This window comes from Ahaetulla prasina, chromosome 3 (assembly GCF_028640845.1).
Source record: "Ahaetulla prasina isolate Xishuangbanna chromosome 3, ASM2864084v1, whole genome shotgun sequence".
Lineage (NCBI taxonomy): Eukaryota > Metazoa > Chordata > Lepidosauria > Squamata > Colubridae > Ahaetulla > Ahaetulla prasina.
In genome coordinates, this window is record NC_080541.1 from 174,911,628 (window position 1) to 174,932,675 (window position 21,048).

General features: G+C 38.1%; 1 protein-coding gene across 6 annotated transcripts in view; it reads right to left on the reverse strand.

Annotated features, from left to right (window-relative positions):
* The window catches only part of BEST4 (bestrophin 4), a 29,379-nt gene that overhangs the window by 6,500 nt on the left and 1,831 nt on the right, over window positions 1-21,048 (reverse strand). The window contains exons 1-4 of one of the 6 annotated variants that reach the window (XM_058178917.1): window positions 8,760-10,157; window positions 6,380-6,564; window positions 2,980-3,074; window positions 13-246 (exon numbers count right to left, since the gene is read on the reverse strand). In XM_058178917.1, the coding sequence (XP_058034900.1) occupies window positions 13-246; window positions 2,980-3,074; window positions 6,380-6,531 (481 nt within the window). In that variant the 5' untranslated portion in view covers window positions 6,532-6,564; window positions 8,760-10,157. Of the gene's footprint in view, window positions 1-12; window positions 247-2,883; window positions 2,958-2,979; window positions 3,075-6,379; window positions 7,533-8,759; window positions 10,158-12,342; window positions 16,630-16,812; window positions 17,019-21,048 lie in introns of those variants that run through there. The other 5 variants (XM_058178915.1, XM_058178920.1, XM_058178921.1 and 2 more) reach the window with 5 other exon arrangements.

A 21,048-nucleotide genomic window follows, 5' to 3' on the forward strand; every position in this document is an offset into this window, starting at 1 on the left:
AGTCAGGCTTACCAGCTTCCACGATGTGGTCCATGGTAGGGAATCTCTTAAGCACTCTGGTGCTGACTGAGCGCAAGATCAGGACAGAAGACAGGTTGGCATAACGAATGAGTGTGCGCCGCAAAATGCGACCCTTGTCATCTTTCCCATGAACATTGCTGGAAATGACGCACATCAGCTGATCTGGCAGGGGAATGCTGGTGTATTGAGCCCACCAACGGTTCACGATCAGTGTGACATAAAAACCTGCCAAAAGAAAAGTTTAATGGTCCTAAAAGAATAAGGGCTGAGACCTGTTCCTTGTACAAAGATGAGGGACAGTAATCAATTGTAGGGAATGGCTGTTGTTAGAGGTTCACATATTTCAAATCCAAAGGCTATTAGAATCACTCTGGTTTTAAACGATTGCTTTATATCTGATTTGAGACAACCTAGCTTTTTAGAAATTTCTTGCTCTTGTGGTTTTAAATGGTGCCAAAAAGGGGATGAAAGCTCATTAATAAATCAGTTACAAAAATAAAGCTGGAGATGTACAGTGCTGTTAGATTGTTAATTAATGTGTGGTAGAAAAATATCAAATAAAGGTATATACATTGCTCCTAGAAGCACGAAGCTGTAAACACCAGCCTGAAGATGATGAATGAGACTTCGTCGAAACGTCATCAAGACACTTCCAATTTTATGTGGGAGAAAACCCGAATAACCAAAGGCCTACACACACACACACACACACACACACACACACACACACACACACACATAATGCAATATATAGATGGATATATTTAGTTGATCAATTAAATATACAATACAAGCATGCAATTTAGGCCTCCAGATCTGGGCTGCAAAACTCATGTCATCACTACATGGCCTCAACGAGTTTTTCTATACATTTGCTATTTGGGGTCATCTGGGTTTGTAGCTCTGATAAAGATAGTTCCAATACAATGAAATGTCAGAGACCAATTGCCAAAGGTCTTCAGAGCTGCTGCACTTAAATCACTCTCTGAGTGATTTACAATTCTGCCCCCAACAATCTCGGTGTTCATTTTACCGACCTCAGAAAGATGGAAGGCTGAGTCAACCTTGAGCCTGACAGGATCAAACTCCAGACTCTGGGCAGAGTTAGCCTGTAATACTCCATTCTAACCATTGCGCCACCAGGGCTCAATATCAAAATGCTTAGAAGGGTCTGAAACTACAGCTGTGTGAAAAGCCACAGCCATCAAAATCTCACTTTTCTAGAGTAAATGCTTTCCAGTTAAAAATAATAATACAAGAAATCCAGCCAGTCGTACTGAGTCAGGACAGTAACAATCACAACCAGAATAAGCAGAGAAGCTTGATGTATTTCCTGTATTCTGGAGCGTGACAGATTCTTCAAACCTTAAAAGAAAGAAAAATGGCCCTGCAGGGAGTGTTATTGTTCATACAACCTCATTCTTTTCAGCAATAATAAACTAATACCCAAGGTACCCACAAGATGCAGTTGTGACGCATAAGAAGGTGACCACTATAGTATGACTGAAGCTCTTATTTTTAAGATGCATCACAGGCAGGAGCTTTGATCACACAATCATGGGTACCATCTTGATTTTTCTGACCATACCAGCTAATTTCTGAAAAGTTACCCTTCGTTTCCTTTTTAGAGCAAAATGTGCAAAGGAATGTTCTTTACTGAAGGAAAACTAGATCCATCATACTGTCAATTTGCCCTCAAACGTTGGGTATGTTCATTCTGCATAATGTAGGCATTAATTCTCTTATACCAGACTGTCACTTCCCTTTTCATTTTAGTTACTTGATTTCTCCTCCTTCACTTCCCTTTTTCCACACCCAGGCCTTGACATTTACTTTGTGGCTAGGTTCTACTTCCCCATCTCCTTCTCTTTAATCAGCCCTTATCCCAACCCTGAAGTTTAAAAAGGACACACATCAGTGGGTTATGACTCCAGAGCTTTACAAAGGAAATGTTTCCTTGGGGATGGAAGGAGAGGGGCAGATGAGGGGAGGGAAGTTTAAAGCTCCATACAATGAAAGGGATTATCCTGGAAGTATTCCTTCCTCGGTTCAGAGGAAAGAAAATGCTTGAGGGTTACATCAGAAAGTAGGCAATTATCCAGAACTGCAGAGTTTCTTCCCATCTATGGAAGAGGAATGTCACTTAGAGGGCCAGAAACAAACAGTTGGGAAGCAAGGAGTTCAAAGTTTTGCATTTAGCTCTTGAAGGACAGCATGAAAATGAAACAAGGAATTTTGATTATGAAAAGACAGGCTGAGTAGATAGTATATGGGGAAATTTCAAAGCTCTAGTACTCTAATCCAAGTTTCTCTAATCTAGTGATTTCCAGATTGCAAAGGAATTCTGGATTTTGTAATCCCAGTCGGGGCGGGGGGGAGTGGCTGTGGACCTAAGGTGATAATCTCCCAGTTTCTAGCTCAATGCCTTAACCATTACACTAAAATGGTTCTCTTGTGATGATTAAATTCTAAATTCATTTAGATTAAATTCAGGATAAATTCTTAAGATTTCAGGCTAATAATCATATAAATAAAGATAAATAAACTGCCCAGAGTCATATAAATTCAGCAAATTATTATTATTATTACCAAAATTAACAAGACTTTTAAGTCCACATTTTCACATAGGAACATATATAGGTAGGAAAGTATATAGTACCTTGCAGGTCTATTGGACATTGGACTATTTCTCTGCTTAGTTCAGAGCTATCTCTTAGATCTGGGCCCAGGGCTTCTGTGTCTGTCTGGTTATTGGACCTACTTAGCTAAAGAAGACAGAATTGTGGCCTCTTTTAAAAGCAAAGCATGCACTCTCCCTATGCGCTATTGGAAGTAATATAGGATTCTAAATTACCCACTTACTTTCCATCACATCTCTGCCATTTCAACTGACCAATAAAAGCAGATAAACAGAAACCACAGCAAGGTCTGCGTCAAGAATATGTAAATAAATCCTACCTAGGACAAAAGACAGAGGGATGAGGTCAGTGGAGCGATTGCAATATACAGCCACCTTTTCAAAGAGATGTTTCTGATCTTCATCGAGAAGGTACCTGGGGAGAGAAAGGAAAAGATAAAAGATTACCAAGCTAAGACTGTATCATACTAAATATTCTTCTTTAAACTAACAAGAGTTGGGGTTCTTTTGCCTATCCCTGCCACAGCAGGTTCTCTCTTTGTCTACTTGGGTGATAATCTATGGAGACGTAGCTCCATTGTACTTTGTAAACTGTAGCTTATGACTTAGTATTATATGATTGTCAGGTTCATTTTATTCCACAAATCACATTATTGTACGTAAATTCTATTGTTGGGATATAAGATACGTCAGTTTCTGTAAGCTGTGTTAGATGTATCATTTGTTTGTTGAACAGTGTTTAAGCTGAGCATTGATATTCCCATCACTCCGCTGCTACAGGTTGCAAATCTTAGCATGGCACATACTCAAGATCCAAATAGACAAGATATTCAAGGTGTGTTAAAACAGGCTGCCTGAAGCCTTTTCATGTCTTGCCCAGCAGTGGCTAACAAACAAAATCAGTTTTCACTTTCCCAAAGCAATAATTAAAGATCTATCTGATCATTTTGAACTAGAGGTCATAATTCATTGCAGATAAACTATAATAAAATATTAAGACAATTAACTATTGAACTATTGACAACTAACTATTGAAGGGGAAACTGAGTCGCGGTGGTGCAATGGTTAGAGTGCAGTACTGCAGGCTACTTCTGCTGATCACCAGCTGCCAGCAGTTTGGCAGATCAAATCTCACCAGGCTCAAGGTTGACTTAGCCTTTCAAGCTACTCTATTATATAAACAAGAGCAAACTCCACACACACTAAACTGATAATTGTTACCTAGATGGGTAATAAAACATATGCAAGCAAATAATCAAGCTCAGAGAGATTAAGGACTCCACACCCATTTATTTCTTTGGTTTGATATTTTATTTTGAGAAATCAATTTGACTTCTTTGACCCTTGAAAAATCTGTTTATAGTGACAACAATTCTCAAATAAAGCTCATCTGTCTTGAACCCACATTGCATATCGGACATAAATACAGTTGAGAGAGTCCAGAGATATTTTACGAGAAGAGTCCTCCATTCCTCTACCCGCAATAAAATACTTTATGCCACCAGACTTCAAATTTTGGGCTTAGACAACTTAGAACTACGCCGACTTCGGTCTGACCTAAGCGTAGTACATAAAATTATCTGCCACAATGTCCTACCTGTCAATGACTACTTCAGCTTCAACCACAACAATACATGAGCAAATAATAGATACAAACTTAAGGTAAACCGCTCCAAACTTGATTGCAGAAAATATGACTTCAGTAACAGAGCGGTCAATGCCTGGAATGCACTACCTGACTCTGTGGTTTCTTCCCCAAACCCCCAAAACTTTAACCTTGAGCTGTCTACTGTTGATCTCACCCCATTCCTAAGAATGTAAGGGGTGTGTATAAGTGCACCAGCGTGCCTACTGTCCCTGTCCTAATATTCCTTTTTACTCTTACTATTTTCATGTATTCAAATCATGTTTAGACTTTTACCTGTTATCTTATATATGCTTGACAAATAAATAAATAAATAAAACCCCTGACCATGAATGCTTAAGTGCCTGGGGAGAATAAACTACAGCAATTTTCTATATCATTGGAGAGTCCAGTGTCACTTGTCAGTTCCCCACCCTTCTGTCCACAAAGGTCTCTGTCGCACAGCTTTCTGTGCAGCATTAAGGCAAGGCAGCGGTGAAAAAAATATTTCCTCCCTACCACCCGCTAGTGGGTGTTCCAGCTTTCATGGTGGGCGGTAGGGGTTTTGTCCGATACTGAAGCATTTTTCCTTTTTTTAATTTAATTGACTTTTTAAAAAAAATTCATAGCATTATTTAAAAATATTTTCATTAGGCTTTCATAAAATTCCCCGTGACAATTTAAATTTCTGAAAATATACTATTTGTATCGCCCGCGCATAAACTTAGTTCACATTACATAAGTGAAACTAAATGGCGCTATAGTGCGACCGCAAACAAAAGAGCCTCATCCCAGAATAGCTCGCGCATCTCCCCTCACACCACCCAGCTGTAACAGATAAGCAGAGCTGGTAGCTGGTGCCCCCCCAATCCAATCCATGATGCGCGAGAGGACGATACATGGCACATTACTGTGGAACCGGTGGGCGGTTAGAAAATTTTACTACAAACAGAGATACAAAAGTGGGTGGTAGGTATAAAAAGGTTGACTACCCCTGTCCTAGACAGATGCCACACCTTGATTGTGAAAAGTGATCTCAAGATGAATGCAGTTTTTGTCTTCCTGAAAAAGCCCCCATTCATCGTACCTCACCAATCATGGGAATGTGTATTGTAGTTCTCCCATTGGGACAAACAGCCTGATATGGAGATTTTAAGAATAAGTCTTATAATGTGAGGTTTCCCGTAAGGAATGGAAAATGAATTCTCTTTCATTTGTTTTCATGAGCATCAGCCTTTGAATGGCTGGGTGGGGAAACAACAAAATTGGGGTCTTGCCATCTATTGGAATGAAATGATGAATAGGAAACTGGATTGTTATTATGGTATAACTTCATGGTTTTAATTCTGGGAGGTAAAGTCCAGATATCTTAAATTTGTTAAGATTGAGAAACACTGCTCTAAACAAACAAATTTTATGTGTGTATGAAAGGGTTGGAGGAAAAGTGGGGCTATAGTTCTGTGTTTTAATATCCTATCGTAAATTATTCTCAGGCTACTGGAAATTTGTACTGAGTTCCCCATTGCATTTTCACTTCTCATGAACATTGTCCACCTGTTTTCAAACTGTGCTTGATAGCTTTCAGGGTCAGAAAGTTTTTTCACAAAACCTGTGGGCAGGGCCGTCTTAACAGCATTATGGGCCCCAGACAAAGCAGTGTACTGGGGTGCCTACGACAACTACTCACAGGAATAAAAATGTAAATGGTCGATAAAATTAAACATATATTTATTTTATTGGCACTTCCAACAAAATTGGTGTTGAAAAACACAACAATACTCAGTAAGCCATACAGTTGCTGTATTTATATGATACAAGGTGCATGGATGGGTTAACATACGCAGATTAGTATGGGGCCCTTATGCTTGTGGGGCCCATGGGCAAGTGCCCATCAGGCCCATGCGTTAAGACAGCCCTGCCTGTGGGAAGACGTTACGTTCTGCATTTCTCATGAAGTTAAGGGGAATTACAGTTCACACAGACTTCTGCTTAGAATAGGATTCATTTGCAGAAGGATGCTTGCAGAGGTACAATAATCTGTTTTGCAAACCTCTTAAGTTTTAATAGCTGATAAACCATTATAATTGCCAACCTACCTGTAAATGGCACTCAGTGCTGCATACAGCACAATGAAGCCCAGAAACTCCTTGTACAGCAACTTGTAGATGCTCCCTTTCCAGCGGAAGAGCAGCTTAGAGAAGCCCCCAAAGCGAGCATTGGCCACTTTCAAGGTATATGAGACAGTCATGGCTGCTCTGTCTACCTCCTGTGCAGACACAAACTAAGTCACAAAAAACAGAGAATGTTGAAGGTAAAGAAAAAAAACTCATGCTTTCTGTCTTGCTTGCCAGTTTGAAGAGAGAATGGAGCTGAACATAAAGGAAGCTGCTGCAGAGCAAAGAAATACTGATTAGCACTATCACAGAACATTGAAGTGAACATTGGAGTGAACGTTGCTCCCGGGTAACACCGCTCCTGCGCAGTTTGCACTGGCTACCTGTGGTCTTTCGGGTGCACTTCAAGGTGTTGGTTACCACCTTTAAAGCGCTCCATGGCTTAGGGCCCGGGTACTTACGGGACCACCTGCTGTTACCCTATGCCTCCCACCGACCCGTACGCTCACACAGAGAGGGTCTTCTCAGGGTACCGTCCGCCAAGCAATGCCAGCTGGCGGCCCCCAGGGGAAGGGCCTTCTCTGTAGGAGCACCTACCCTCTGGAACAAACTTCCCCCTGGTTTGCGTCAATTATCTGACCTTCGGACCTTTCGCCGTGAATTGAAAACGTACTTGTTCATCCAAGCGGGACTAGCTTAATTCTTAATGTTTTGAATTTTAATAATTTTAAATTGGGTATTCTGTTTTATTGGGTCAAATCTGATGGTTTTTAAATTTTTCGGCCATTATAGAATATGTTATTTTAATTTGTTGTTTTAAAATTGCATATTGTATTGTTTTAATCTGGCTGTACACCGCCCTGAGTCCTTCAGGAGAAGGGCGGTATAAAAATCTAAATAATAAATAAATAAATAAATAAATTGGAGTGAACATTGGAGTGAACTGCTCCAATCTTGATTGCAGAAAATATGACTTCAGTAACAGAGTTGTTAATGCCTGGAATGCACTACCAGACTCTGTTGTCTCTTCCCAAAATCCCCAAAGCTTTAACCAAAAACTATCTACTATTGACTTTACCCCATTCCTAAGATGTCTGTAAGGGGCATGCATAAGAGCACCAACGTGCCTACCGTTCCTGTCCTCATGTTCCCTTTGATTGTATCCAATTTCATATAGTTATTACATACTTATGATTATATTTATGCTTATATACCGTATAGTCATTTCATGCTTATGCTTATATATACTGTTGTGACAAATACATAAATAAAATAAATAAAATAAAATAGAACACAAGTTTTAATCCAAATATTATGAAGGATGGAAATACAAGTATCATCTGTAGGCATTTGCTACAGAATAGCTACTGCGATTAAAGTCACTGTAGATAATCAGATTGCAAAGGCGATGTAGTTCGCTATGCAAACTGCTGCAGCAAAAATTAAGCAAGTTATTCTGCTTGGTTCAAGGAAAGTGTTCTATGCCTTTGCTTGCTCATAGAGGTTGATACTTGGAACATAACCTATTGAAACAGAAACTCAAGGTGAAACAATTAAGAAAGGCTCAAATCGCAATCTTAAAACTATGGTTATTGGGAAGCAAGCAAACAATTGAACCTGCAGAGAATATGGCTCCATTAAAAACACAAAAGCTCTTAGAAGCATCAGTGTTGCTTTGCTTTTCAATACTTGGTAAGCTATTTGTGACTGATGATAAAATAAGTTCAGAATAAGAATAAGAAGCCAAGAGCGTGGAAAGGAAAAGAAGCACTGAAAAATGAGTCCACAACTTCTCAAAATGGTAATACCAGAAAGGGAAGGAGGAGGAGAACCAATCCAAGTCCATTTTAGGTGACCTTATACTTTTAAATGGAGCAGCATTGCTCTATTTTAGTTCTGAAAATCAAAAGACCTCATGCTTTTGAGGCAGATTGAAGCTTCTCTGTTCTCTTGCATGTTTTAAGCAGGACTGGATGTTGAATAATGATGATATACTAAGAAGAAAGAGAACAATTAAGGGAAGTGAACTGTCAATATTGTTTCCCACAATCCACAGTCTGTGGACAAATCACTTAAAATCAGGTGGCATTACTTTTGAATAACATAATTGCACTGAGTTGCCCCAAAACCAACAGATAACTGAACAACAGGAAATATGAAGAAAAGAATTTCTAAACATGCTGCTGAGTTGCTTGATGCTCTGAAGAGGGTTATGTATAAGCCACAGCAGAGCTTTAGTAACAGCTGCACCACATGCATAGATAATGTTATAGGGGGATAAATTGTTCCTAAAGAGGCAGTGTCCCTGCCAGGGGAAAAAAAAGACTTGATGTTATTCTAATGAAAAGAAATAAGTACTTACCTGCCATAGGATTTGGACTGCAGTTTGCTGTAAATTTCCCACTAATTTGAAGAGACCAGAACATCTGTTACGAACTTCCTTTAAATATCTTCCTCGTAGTCAATAAATAAAAATGCTTAGAATGATAGATTGGAGGTTATCAGTACTCCAAGAATAAGGAACTATAGAACTTCACATGGGATAAGCGTGATTAAACTTACTTTTGTAAAGTTTTCATGAAAATGTAACTTTAAACAACTCAGAAGATTAGAAAAAAACCAGACACAAATTTTGCTCAAATTAAGTCAGGAACAGATTTAATATTGATTTATAGTCTCCTTTTTCTGAAAAGCCTACCAGGCAATCAGTGCATATGGCTTTCCTTCCACCATCTCTGTTCCTGCTATCAATCTTATCCCCCACTCCCCTCAGCTATCCCAATTTAGAGTGGAATAGGCTGCTATACAGTAGGATTTTACTTATGTTCATGCAGAATTAGTATTCTTAAGGTGTTTCATTACTTGTTTCTTGATTCCTTGTAACTCAAATGGCAGACTGGAAATATGGTATCAATAGAATAGAATAGAATAGAATAGAATAGAATAGAATAGAATAGAATAGAATAGAATTTTATTGGCCAAGTGTGATTGGACACACAAGGAATTTTTCTTGGTGCATATGCTCTCAGTGTACATAAAAGAAAAGATACGTTCATCAAGGTACATATCAGAGTTATGGGTTGTAATGTCAAAGCAGGGAAATGTCCATGGATAATTGTATAAATTGTGTAAATCCCATACAGTCAGGCACCTCATTCCCCACTGCTAATAATCTGCTCCATAATTGTAAATTCCACAAGGCATACTGTAAAAAGCTGCTGCCTGCAGGTAAATTAAAGGTCATTGCACATTTCACAGGATTTGCATATAACTATGTTTAAAAAGTACAGAGCTACACATGATAGTGTGTATATAATTAATGAAGTGAAATTAGCTCACTTCATTAGCATTCATGAGTAACAAAATCATGTCAAAGTTTCTAGATATGGCTGGAAGCATAAATAGAACAAATCTTTTAAAGCCCTTTCTCATTGCTGCCTTGATTATCCATCTGTCCTTGAGTTAGCAGGAATCGACACTGCATGAAATTCGCTGTCCCCATTCCCAATCTTTGTCCTGACCCTGATTCCTAGCCATATATATTCATCTGAAACTCTGAACAGAGCATGTGTAATAAATTTAGTGTTTAAAAATAAGACAAGGGCAATTTGTCTTTTCTTCTGTGTGAAATAGATGCAGAGTCATTTTCATTGCTGCAAAATCTAGAGAAGCCCAGGGCAGGGCAGTGATTTTCATTCATTGTTCTGCTAGTAGTCTAGGACAGGGGTCTTCAACCTTGGCAACTTTAAGACTTGTGGACTTCAACTCCCAGAATTCCAGCTTTGCTGGCTGAGGAACTCTGGGAGTTGAAGTCCACAAGTCTTAAAGTTGCCAAGGTTGGAGACCCCTGGTCTAGGAGTCATAAATGAAGACAATCTTGGATTATCATCACCTTCAAACTGCTTCTGAACGTTTAGGGTAGAGAAGTACAATGTGTTTGCCCCTCTTTTCAGGAAGCATAGCTCTTACTCTTTGCACTTACACATTTCACAGTGGGAAAGCAGAATTTCCCCAGAATTTTAGATTTGATTCAGACTGATCGTACTGCAAGCTAAGGAACAGAAAGCAATGGAGGCTCTTCACTGTGGAAAGCAAATGGATACCATCACTCTTGGTTCCCCTTCACCTCTCTGGATGGTCCAGGGTTCCACATCAATTATTCTGAAGGCGGAGCAGTCGAATCACCAAGAACACATCTGCACATAACCATTCCATCATCTATTTATGAGCATAAGTCTATTAATAATCTTCTTGGTCCAATCTTTTAAATATATTGCCTCACAATAATGATTGTAGAAGAGCAATTCTTACCAGGCCCTTTGACTGAAAGCATCTATTATATTTTAAGTGGGCCTTCTCTTCTGCTGTCAGACTTCCCCTTGGATTCTGGATTTAAAATGTGGTATATTATCTTTATCTAAGGATAGTTGGTTATTGATTTAAGTTTATAGAGGTTTTTCCCCTTCTGATTAATTTTGGACATCTTTTTGATGAAAACATGAATAAGAAAAATTTTTCAGAAAAAATATTTTTTGAATAAGGAAAAGAAAAATATTCATTGGACCAGGACTCTATCTGGAGAGAGAAGGGATAAAACATAATCCATTATTCACTAAAAAAATGGAGGAAAAAAGGAAATGGATGTGAATTGCACTGATATTCTTATATAGTACTTTCAGTTCAGTCCCACTGATGCTAAAAAAATAGTTTAAACATTTGCTCTTTTTGAATTCCCCTGGGAAATAAATGGGAGTTTACACAGGCAAGAATTTATAGCTCTGCAATCTCACCAGATTATAATTTATTTCACAGATGACAAACTCTTGGCCTGCCATAGTTATTGCTGCCTGTAAATCTATCCTTCAAAGTAGTTTTGTCCTTGTTTGGTTTGTCTGACCTCAGTCAGCATCACTGCATTTCTTATCAAGGACCACTTAACACCCGTTCAGTTGGAAGAAACTTTTAAAGTGTTTATCATTGCACATAGTACTTACTGATCTGAACCTAAATATTTAAGCTAAGCCAAGTTCTGTTTCCCCCAGCGGGTCTTTTTTTGCTCCAGATATTCTCCATCCATCAAATGACAGCTGGTTTATTGAAGTGATACCATTCAAAATAACAATGCAAAAAGACCGAACAAAATTGTATCCAGTAAATTTATAAAAGTATTGCAATTGAACTGTATTAGCTTCATTTGTGATGGCCTTCAGTTATGGCCAGATGGTTTGGTTTGTATGATGAGTAGTCTAGAAGCATATCCAACAGCTATTTACTTTGGATCTACAGATCTTTTACTACAGATAGTACAAGTCATTAGGGAAGCCTCTAGTTTGTGATCTGACTGCATATGAATTGCTTGCTGGGGTAGTGAGATCCTCTACTTTTTATTCATCCATCAAATAAAAATTAATCAGCTCTGTGTATAATTAATGCAGTTAAATCTAACAGAGGCATTTGTGTGGCAAACAAGTACAGTAAGCACAAGACACAATCACAGACCATTAGATAAAAGAAACCAAGTTGAGGGTCCTAATAACTCTTATTAGAAACATAAAAGATATACCTGCACCCACAGGAGAGCTCTATTAGCCCCCTGGTCCCAGGGACTGAGTGAATAGGTCAGCAGGATCGCATATTTGACCGTCTGTATCATGGGGGAAGAAGCACCATGAAAGGGAAGATAGCTTTCAAGTGATGCTGCTTCACTGATGGGGTCATGATTATGCCTATTCTGCCAGTTCTGGTGGGATGGGCAGAAACCACTGGGGAGAGGTGGTCTCATAAGTAACTTGTTCCTATGCCATGTAGGGTTTTAAATGTGATAACCAACACCTTGAATTGCACCTGGAAGTCTACTGGGAGCCATCAGAGTGCAGTTTAACATAGGTATATCATGGAGCACCCAATACTAATTGTACCACTGCATTTTGGACCAGCTGTGCTCTTCAGGGACAATCTCATGTAAAGCCAATTGCAGTAATCCAAATCAGAGGTGACAAAGGCATGAGTGACCGTGAGTAGCGCTTCCCAATCTAGGAACAGGCACAACTGGCATACAAGATGCAATTGTGCAAAGTTTGTCCTGGCCATGGCTGCCATCTGTTTCTCAAGCAGGACCTGAAAAATGCAGAAGTATCCTCAAATTGCACACCAACTCTGCCTGGTAGTCTGTCATCTCATTCAGGATTAATAAGCCCAGGGCAGAGATGTTTAATGGAGTATCGTAAGGATATTGATTTTTGACCCCATGCTGACAGATGATCTTGCCCAAAGTTTTCATGTACAGTATATGCTAAATAGGAATGCGGAGGGAGTTGAGTTCAATGGAACACTGCAAAAATGAGGCTAGTTTTCCAAACCAATTATTTGTGCACTGGAGATTTGTAAACTAGTACATATGAACAGTATGAACAGCTTTAAATATCCTGCCTTGCTTGCACCTTTAAGTATGAAGCTATTCCCTATTCTCTATGTTAAAAAAAATAAGAATAAAAATCTGTTCATTTTACAGAGTAGTAATGCTGCCTGCTGGTCCACTAAGAAAACGTCTGATTTAAATAAGGAAAGAAATGAAATTGTAACATATAGATGTACTTCTGAGGTGAATATGGAATCTCTTTCTTCTTAACAATGGTAAGATGGCCAATGCCTTTTGCATGCAATTAGTTACAGCTGATTTAGCATAAGGGAATAAAAGGAACATCAGCACAGGAGTGTACATGTTAGTATATCATCCTTTCCTGACTTGGCATTTGAACTTTTCTATTGCTGCACTCTATCTCCAACCCAATCCTGAGCTAACAGGGACAAATGTCCAGTTTTATATTTCCACATTCTGGGGGGATAATAAAAACAGGACTAACTGATCAAGGAATATGTATGAGATTCCACAGGGTGATAAATATGAGGCTGTAGACTGTGTGGCTTAAATGGTTTAAATAACAAGGCAAGAGTCACTCATTAAAATGTTCATGCTTTGAGGTCATCAATTTACCAAAGATTTTTTTATAAACCAGGTATTTTTAAAAAATCCTACAGCATTTAATAGGAAAAAACAAGTACTATTGTAGTTTCTTTAGTTTCTAAAACATTTATTCCACAATAATATATTTAATCTGGTATTAAATTAGCTTTTCCTTTTTAGCAATATCATTTTATTCTTTTTTGAAACAAGTTACAATAACATAGATAAAACATTTTTGTACAAAAGGTATACACACATACAATTCTACGTACCCCACACACATATACATACCTCATCTTCATAGTAATTAATGTCAGTATCAAATTATTTCTTAGAGTTTAGATTTTTAAAAAAATCAGGTTTTCTTCATTTTTTGGTCCATTAGTCTAAGATACTTGTGTGAGAGTGTGTGCCCAATTTTGTGAATATTGAAAGCATTCAGAAAATTATAAAAATAGCATTCCTCTTACTTTCCCTAAATTTGAACTGTAAATGACTTGATTGAACCAGTTCTTAACATTTGTTTAGCTTTGAAAATATAGTAATAAGCACCAGCGCTTGTATAAATGTTACTCCTGTATAATGTAGTTTTGAAGCATAATTAACTGTGATAAAAATCTTACATTTTAGTGTGCTAATAGCAGTGAAGTACATAATACTAAATGATTCAGATGGTATAATGTCACAAATATTCCAACTGCCAGAAAAATGAAGTTTTCACACCTATAGGGTGTGAAAATACATATATGGTATTTTACATGTGATTTGTACCAACAACCTATTTTTGTTCCATTAGCCTTCACTTAACTTATGAAAATCTCTCCAATACTCAACTGACGGATCGTTCATGAAAGATGCCCAAAAGAAAACTGTTTCAGAAATTTACACAAGGACAAGCTATATGTGCTCAGACACTGTGAAAGCAAAACAAATGAAAGCAAATTACTGTTATTATTGGATAGGTTAGAAAATGTGTTAATTAAATTAGGATATGCTAAGTGTTTGAAATATTTTAATAGTCAAAAGAATCCTTTAAGAGAATGGGTTTATGCAATCCTTTCCACTAGGAGGCAGTGTTTCCCCTGACAGGAATATGAAATAGGAGTGATTAAAAAATTGGAGACAATCCAAGACTGATGTAACTGAACATATAGGAGGGTTGATTGGAAAGACTAGCTCATATGCAAAAACAAAGGCTAGGATACAGAATGTCAGAATTCAGGAGGTGGACTTGGGAAAAAACCATGAAGGAAAAGCCATGTAGAAAATAATGCAGAATTTTATATAATATAAATAATATATTATATAAATAGTATATATATAGTATATAATAACTTATATACATCTTGACTGTGCTTTACAGCCCGCTCTAAGCAGTTTGCAGAGTCAGCATATTGCCCCCAACAATCTAAGTCCTCATTTTACCGACCTCAGAAGGATGGAAGGCTGAGTCAACCTTGAGCCTGGTGGTGAGATTTGAACAGCCAAATTGCAGGCAGCCGGAAGTCAGCAGAAGTAGCCTGCAGTACTGCATTCTAACCACTGTGCCACCGTGGCTCTTGGTATACTAATATAGAAATATGAGAGAGCTGTGAATTAAGAAATGGAAAGTTGTTTTTTAAAGGGAATGAAAGCATTTTGTGCCAGATAACCTCCCCTTTCTTATTCATATGGGGTTGGCAAGCCTCAGGTTTTGAAAAAAGTTTTTATTTTAAGGCTTTCCTCTCAAGAAATGTTTAATTATGAGAAGTATTAACTTTGAAAACCATGAAGTAGGTAGTTAAAAGGCATAGTATAACTGGGCTGGGAAGGAACTTCAGTTAGATAGTGCACTTAGTCCCAGTTTTCAAACTGCTCTAAAATTGCTTTTTTCCTATGCTTAATTACAGTGGATGTTCCTTTCAAAACTGTCCAGTTCTGCAAAATAGAAAAAAACATGATATGGTCTCATTTTTATATACAAGTTAGTTGATCCTCCACATCAATAGTTCAATTTAATGTACAATAAAATCCTATTCTTCTGACAAGCAGCCTCAGCAAAGATTAACATTCTCATTCTCCATGTGGTCTGAGTCTTCCAACTCAATCCCGGGGACAAGGTTGTAATAATCTACTGATTTGTTCATGTAGAGTCTCTCACGGTCTGCTGAATCTCTCAGAACATCCGTTACACTCAATGTTTCTGCTTCGGATTCCCCATCAATTGTCTCTTCCTCTTCAATGACTGGTTTTGCTGTTCCCAGTTTTTCTTGGTCAAGATTTCTACATGTCAAGGAATCATCAGAAGCCCCCAGTTTAATCTCCACTTCCTCATAAAGGTCTCTGCTGCTCTCCAATAATGCAGTTGAAGGTTTAAGCAAAATTTGATTTCTCAACGAGTTGTTTTCACTCCCCGCAGTGCCATGAACAGCCTTAATAGGTGGAATAGAGCACTGATGATCATCTGATCTATTGGTTCCATTCTTCTCCACCGTAGCCAACTGGCATTCCTTTCTATCATGAAGAGCATAGCTTGTCTTTCTCTTTGTCTTCTTTTTGTGCTTGCAAAAGTAGCAGGTGACCAAGGCAAGAACAGCAACCAGAGGTAAGCAAATAAACAGAGCTGTGAGTCTATGAGTCTGGCACAATTCTGCCTTGGAAATGTTTTTTATATTTATGCCATAGTAATGTTCTGGGGTGTGACAAACAATGTCAAATGAACTAAGGATATATTTTCCTAGATGTTCAAGAAAGTTGCAAGTGCAGTCCCAACAGTTGTGAGACAGACCAAGTGTGAGAAGGGAAGGTTTGAAAATCCCAGAAGGAAGGGAAGATAAGTTATTGAAATCAAGGTAGATCTCCCGAATGTGGTTAGATGTTTCCAGAAATGACTCAGATAAATTCTGGAGTTGATTGTTCTCCAAGTGAATAACACGCAGGCTGGGTGCATGTCTCAGGAAATTATCTGGAAGCCAATTTAATTTGTTATGGTCCAAGTATAGAATTTCCAGGCTAAAAGAATCAACACTTACGTTCTTAATATGTGATATATCACAGTTTGATAGATGCAGCTCTTTCAACCCTACAGTTCCAGCAAAGATGCTCCAATCCAAAGTATCAATTTTAGTCCTTGTGAAATTCAAACAACATATCTCAGGAGCTAATTTAGTCCTTAATTTTTGGAAATTGATATCAGTGCTGCAGTTGCAGGTCTTTTCCGTTGCTACAAATGTAAATTTGGATGCTAATAGCATCCCACCAAAAAGTATAACTGTCCATTTCTTCTGATCTAAATAAAAAGAATGGCAATTATTAGATCTTTTGCACAGATTTGCATTATGAATTGCAATTAGAAATCAACTGTTTCTGCAGTTAAGTCGCAGATTCAATAAACAATGATTGGACAAATGCAATTATTCTAAACTGAATTGCAATAATTTACTTCACTAATAATAGGTTATATCCAAATTACCTGTAATGATCACGGAAAGTCTCCTTCCATTCAGAGAAGACACTAGGATCCATCTGAGGCAAACATGGCTAATTCTACTCCACTGCACCCCACTCCATCACTTTTTGTCTCAAGATGAACAAGTAGGTACTGCAGCTTTTAAAAGTGGCTTTAATCACAATGGAAGTATCAGAAGTCAGATAAGACTTTTTTAAAAACTGCTGCAGCTACCAAATAGGACAAAAAGATGCTTTCATTATAACTAGAATTTGTACTACAATATGTCTACCAAGGAAAATAATGTTTTTAAATGGTTGCTTGTCACTTTCTGGGAAAAGCTAGCAATTCTTAGTGTTCAGGGAACAGCTTTAACATGCTTCGGGTGCAGCATCATAAAACACTAGGAGGCTATTCTATTTATATGAATGCTAATATCATGGGCTATGTCTCTTAGTATCTTGTACTGTAATGCCAGAGGACAACTCTCAGAGAAGCTCAAAACCCAAGTAATTTATGGCCCACCGAGCACAAGTCACTTCCCGTTCACAGCATTTTTTTCTTCCTTCTCCTGAGAAATATATTTTTAATGCTAGTGGTGTGCTTCCTCCTCTCCTTACCCTGCTATAGGTACAAGACAAGTCCTTTCCTTTAAAAGTGAAGTAAGTGAATTCTGAAGGAGACAGGAGAGCTGTGAATTAATGAATGAGAAGTTGTTTGCTCGGAGGAAAACAGATACTTTAAAAAATGAATAAGTAAACATAGATCTGGCTAGATGTCTAAAACTCCACTGGGAAGGGGATATCTTAATCTTTGGTTGATGTTGTATCTAAGAGTACTATTATGAAGAAAACACACACCCCTTTTTCATTCTAGAAAAGATGTAGCAACAAAGCCTTTTGCTTGGGGAATGCCTTATGCCAACGGTGTATAAATTTGATACCAATTAAGCATTGCCATACTACAGCATGTCACTTGCCCTGAAAAGATGTCAGTATAATATGGTTTATTTTATTTTGACTAAGAGCATCAAGTTAACATAGCCTCTAAGTGTCATATAAACCATAGCTAAATGTATTGAATTATTGAATGTATTGTACAAATCCAATAGCACTTATTTATTTCATTTATATATCAAATTTGCAGACTGTCCATCTTTCTCACTGAGCAACTCTGTTTACTCAGTAAATCATAGCTTAGTGATGAACTCTGTCACTTGGGCCTATCCATAGCTGGAGCAGAGTAAAACAGCTGATTCATATTGTACTTGCTATGAAAGCAAGCAAGGAAGAGGTGATTCTAATGATTCTTCTTATATTCTCTGGTTATTCCTGTATTGTTGAACTATAGAACACAGACTGCCTTGAAACTGTTTAGATTAGTTTACTCAGTCAACTGGGGAAAAATTTATCCTACTTGTTGAAAAAAGATTCAACTTCTATTTCAGATCATTTGGCAGCAAAATGGCCCTGCTTTCTGTTGCTCATCTCTCACACGTTGAAGAGTTTTGCAGGAGCCTCATCTAACATCAGCAAATAATGACTGTATACCAAAGGAACAATGCTACTTTACAAACAGCAACCAGTTCTTTCCTGTTGCTAGGAAATAATCACAGCATGATTAAGTTGTAGATGGTTTAGTCTGTGGTCGTTTCACAGACTAAAGTCATAATGTGATTTCTGTGACTTTGACTTAAGATGTTATTTGAACCATAAGCAAGCAAATTTATAGACATACTTCCTATGAAACTCCTGCACATCTACATTTAAACCTCATAATTAATCAAGAACATTAAGCCCTTTGATCACTGTATTTTTGCAATATTAGAATAGAAATTATTTTATAAATCATTTTGTCTAGGAACCCAGAGAGTACAATAGGAAGAAACATGAAAGCATTTAACATTTTCAAGTACTGTATAGTTAGTATATACAGGATGCACTTGCAGATGAAACAGAAGCTTGAAAGCTTCAAAAGATATTACAGGCCTATGTAAGATTAATTGCTGGAAAGTTGTGTTGCAACATTTAGGAAGAGCTAATTGGTTTTACGTTAGCATCTCCCAATAATTTCCAACCAGGTTTAATGTGGATCCAATCACTGTTATGATTGTGTAATGTTTTCCTTCTGCCATTGTGTTGAATCGGAAGTTGTGGTATGGTGGCCCCTGTGCTGGAGACACTGATTTAATCTACATACCGCAGGAACAATTAGCAGGCCTTGTGCCAGAATAGGATCCCACCCTAGCTCTTCCTGACCAATGACATCAGCTTTTCCTTCTCAGGCTTGGTTCTCAAACATCCCTGACACTTAAAATAGAGTATTAAGATCAGTAATAGTCATTTGGAGTCAGGCAACATCAGACTGAATGAATTAATAAGTAACAGTTTCCAGAAGAATTTACAACATAAAGGGAGAAACTCAGAAACCCCATTACACTTTTAAGGTTAAGTCACATCAGTGCTGATGTTAATCGAAATTGAAATATGTTTATGCTAGATATTTTGGACTATTACATCCATTAACACAAATAAAAATGGCCAAATAAAAAAGTATTAGGGAGTTTGTAATCCCAAGCTTTTGGTAGGCACTGGTTGCCTCCCATTGAAAAAGGAACAGATAACCTGATGGGAGACTACATAATTTAGTACCCAAAGTATTGTATCAATTTATGATGAGTCAGACAAAAATAATTAATGGGAAGACTTTTGTGGGAAAGCTATAGCTTATACCCATTAATTATTGGGAATTATAATTATATAACCTACGCTATCTGGTTTTAAAAATCCTGGATTTTAAATGGGTAGTTTATTTCACAAACATGCTTTTGCTGCACAATTTCTTTTGAAGCATCTGATCCTGGGTATTCTATTTGATCTTGTGATATTCACAAGGCAGCCTGTGATCTATTTTTTTTACAGTTCTTTCATAACTAGCACTACCATTATATGGAACAAGCTGGCACTGGCATTGGTAACAATTCCTTTTGAGTTACTATTCGAATGTTAGTGATCTTTGCTTGTTGCTAGAATGGATTGCTAGTGTCACTTGACTTCTTCCCAACGTATCACTGACAGTATTGAGAAAGGACCTGGACTGAGCAAGAAGGCAAAGAGACACTCTTATACTGTTTCCTGCTTTTGCTGCATGGCAGGTGTTGTTGTCTGTTGCCTCAATTGCACATTTATTTGAACGGAGGGCATGCAGGTGATAGATGGGACTGTGAGAGTTGTTAAAGGATAGTTTTGTCTATGTTAAATGAACTTCTATGTCCCTAAGTGGCCTGCTGTCCTTGGGTGCAATGAAAGATGTTATCTCCTCACTACTATTGATGATAAAAGTCAACAGCTAGTCTGTTTTTGTGTATACAATGGGAACCTCAAACATAATAGAACCTGTCCTCTAATACTAAGTTTTTTTTAAAAAAAAATTATGTGTTCCAAGAAGAACAAACTGCTTTCAGATTAGCAAATGAATCACTGATCTACTTGACAGTTTCCTGTAAAGAGAAAAGTTACCTCAATATGTTTTCTGGTTATATCTAGAAGGGCAGGAAATGGTTGCCTTCAAAGAGGAAACAAATCCTTGGAATATTCTTGTTGTGCATTATTGCAGGGAGTAGGTGAATGAATCATGACTGAACTCCTTGATCCAGTGGTGGGTTGCTACTGATTCGCCCCAGTTTGGGCGAACCGGTAGCGGTGGTGGTGGGAGGCTCCGCCCACCCGCCTGGACTCCTCTGCTCATGTGCAGAAGTTGTGTGTGCGCGCACAAGCGCACCCACGAGCAAACTGGTAGCAACAGGGTTTGAAATCCACTACTGCCTTGACCCCTACCACCTGCACTATGGTCAAAAATTCTTCTGCTTTTGAAAAGCAAGTTAGGGTTACACCTGAGAGATTGCACAGGTTTTGTGAATGGAGTCATTATCTCCAACTTTAAAGCTACAAGTACCTGCTAGCTCCTCATCGTACAAATGCAAATGAGGTGGGAGAGACAATAGATCAGGAATACATTTTTCCTTGTGTAATCAAAGAGCCATACCCAAGCAAATTGCAGAATTCACTTTCTTTTCTCCGATGATTCAAGAAGGCGGGTAAGGAGGACGGAAGAATGAATAACAAAGTTTGTAATCACTCTGGGAAATCAGAAAACTCCCAGTGCTGGGATCCAGTCTGAAGCCAACAGAAATGCCCTTACTAGCAACTCTTTGGAGAAAGAGTGGAGGCTGCAGGCCAGCGGTAAACAAGATACTATTGG